Genomic DNA, 1,397 nt, shown 5'->3' on the forward strand with positions numbered 1-1,397 from the left:
CTTGAAGCCACTGAAATCGAAATTGTCAGGAAAACACTGGCAACTTCTCTTTTCACCAGGGCTGTTTTCCCAGGAGTGGCCCACCTGTGGGTGGCGGGAGCAGTGGCGGTCCGAGGGGTGGGTGGTCTCACCTGTCCGGGTTCCTCTTGCTGCAGGTGGACCTGAGCACCATTGGTCGGTGGGGGACAGGCCTGGGGAACATGAAGACCTGCCTGGTGCCCGGGCTGGCCCTCTGCCTCCTGCTGGGACCTCTGGCAGGTGAGGGGCTGCCTGTCCTCCTGTGCTGTCCTGTCTAGGCACTGGAGTACTGGTGGGTGGTGAGGTCCTTCCTGGGGGGCCTCTGGGGTGACTTCTCTCCCTTCCCTCGCAGGGGCCAAGCCGGTGCAGGAGGAAGGAGGTACCGTATTGCTTTCCCGGTTCTGGTCTCACGTGTCTGGGGGGCGGTGGGGGAAGAAGAGTGGCTGGGTGGGAGCTGGCCTCGGGTCCAGAGCAGGGGAAGTGGGAGCCCCGGCTCAGGTGTAGGCTGAGCCGCACTGGCAGAGGGACTGCAGCCTCTTCCCTGGGCCCTCTCCTCCAGCCACTGGGGACACACCGGGCAAGAGAGACCCTCTGAGCCCCCGAGGACCCCAGCATTCTCATCTCAGGCCCCTAGTCCCACCTTGGTGCAGAGCATCCGGACTCCAAGGCTGGGGGCTGTGGTGTCGTCCGAATCCCACCCGCATGCCCTGCATCCCGCTCAGTGTCTGCAGGATGGGCCAGACTTCGCCCTTCTCCCCTCCTCTGTCCCCCAGGCCAGGAGTCCTGAGGGGCAGGGCTGGTGTTACCCGCAGCTGCTCCTCAGATGGCCAGGCTCAGTGCCTCCGCGCAGGTGCGGGTGGGTCAGCCCCTGAGCAACTGTTGTCCTCCCTCCAGACCCCTACGCAGAGCTGCCGGCCATGCCCTACTGGCCCTTCTCCACGTCCGACTTCTGGAACTATGTGCAACACTTCCAGGCCATGGGGGCCTACCCCCAGCTGGAGGACATGGCCCGCACCTTCTTTGCCCACTTCCCGCTGGGGACCACCCTGGGCTTCCACGTCCCCTACAGGGAGGAGTGAGCCTCCGGGGCAGGGGGGCCCCCAGCCCGTGGGAGTCGGGCCGGCCTCGTACTGAATAAACTCCTGGCTTGAATGCACGACGCACGTGGTGGTCTTCTTGGTTTTCTTAGGAGAAGCATCTCCACTCTGCTCCACTTACTCTCTCATTTGACAAATCAGCCCGGCTCCTCTTGCCCATCAGGGAACACTTCTTAGAAAGGCCTGTGCATGGTGTCTGTCCACAGAGTACCAACTGCAATGCCCCCTGTCCTCACTGACCCTAGGAGGATCCTCGGAATGTAGGGGGGGAAACTGAGGCAA

The 1,397-nt window shown here is 63.3% G+C and overlaps 1 protein-coding gene across 1 annotated transcript; it reads left to right on the top strand.

Moving 5' to 3' along the window:
- Window positions 1-200: 200 nt before the first annotated feature.
- On the top strand, window positions 201-1,097 carry OTOS (otospiralin). The gene is made up of 3 exons (XM_030854034.2): window positions 201-258; window positions 371-397; window positions 913-1,097. The coding sequence occupies exons 1-3, from the start codon at window positions 201-203 to the stop codon at window positions 1,095-1,097; spliced, it is 270 nt and encodes an 89-aa protein (XP_030709894.1).
- The last annotated feature ends 300 nt before the right edge of the window (window positions 1,098-1,397 follow it).

The sequence above is a fragment of the Globicephala melas genome, chromosome 7 (assembly GCF_963455315.2).
Source record: "Globicephala melas chromosome 7, mGloMel1.2, whole genome shotgun sequence".
NCBI lineage: Eukaryota > Metazoa > Chordata > Mammalia > Artiodactyla > Delphinidae > Globicephala > Globicephala melas.

Excerpts from the sequence above, each read along its gene's own strand:
- OTOS (XM_030854034.2), top strand. The coding sequence starts at position 201 with ATGAAGACCTGCCTGGTGCCCGGGCTGGCCCTCTGCCTCCTGCTGGGA. Across the intron at positions 259-370 it reads CCTGCTGGGACCTCTGGCAG|GGGCCAAGCCGGTGCAGGAG; the intron begins GTGAGGGGCTGC and ends CTTCCCTCGCAG. Across the intron at positions 398-912 it reads GCCGGTGCAGGAGGAAGGAG|ACCCCTACGCAGAGCTGCCG; the intron begins GTACCGTATTGC and ends TCCTCCCTCCAG.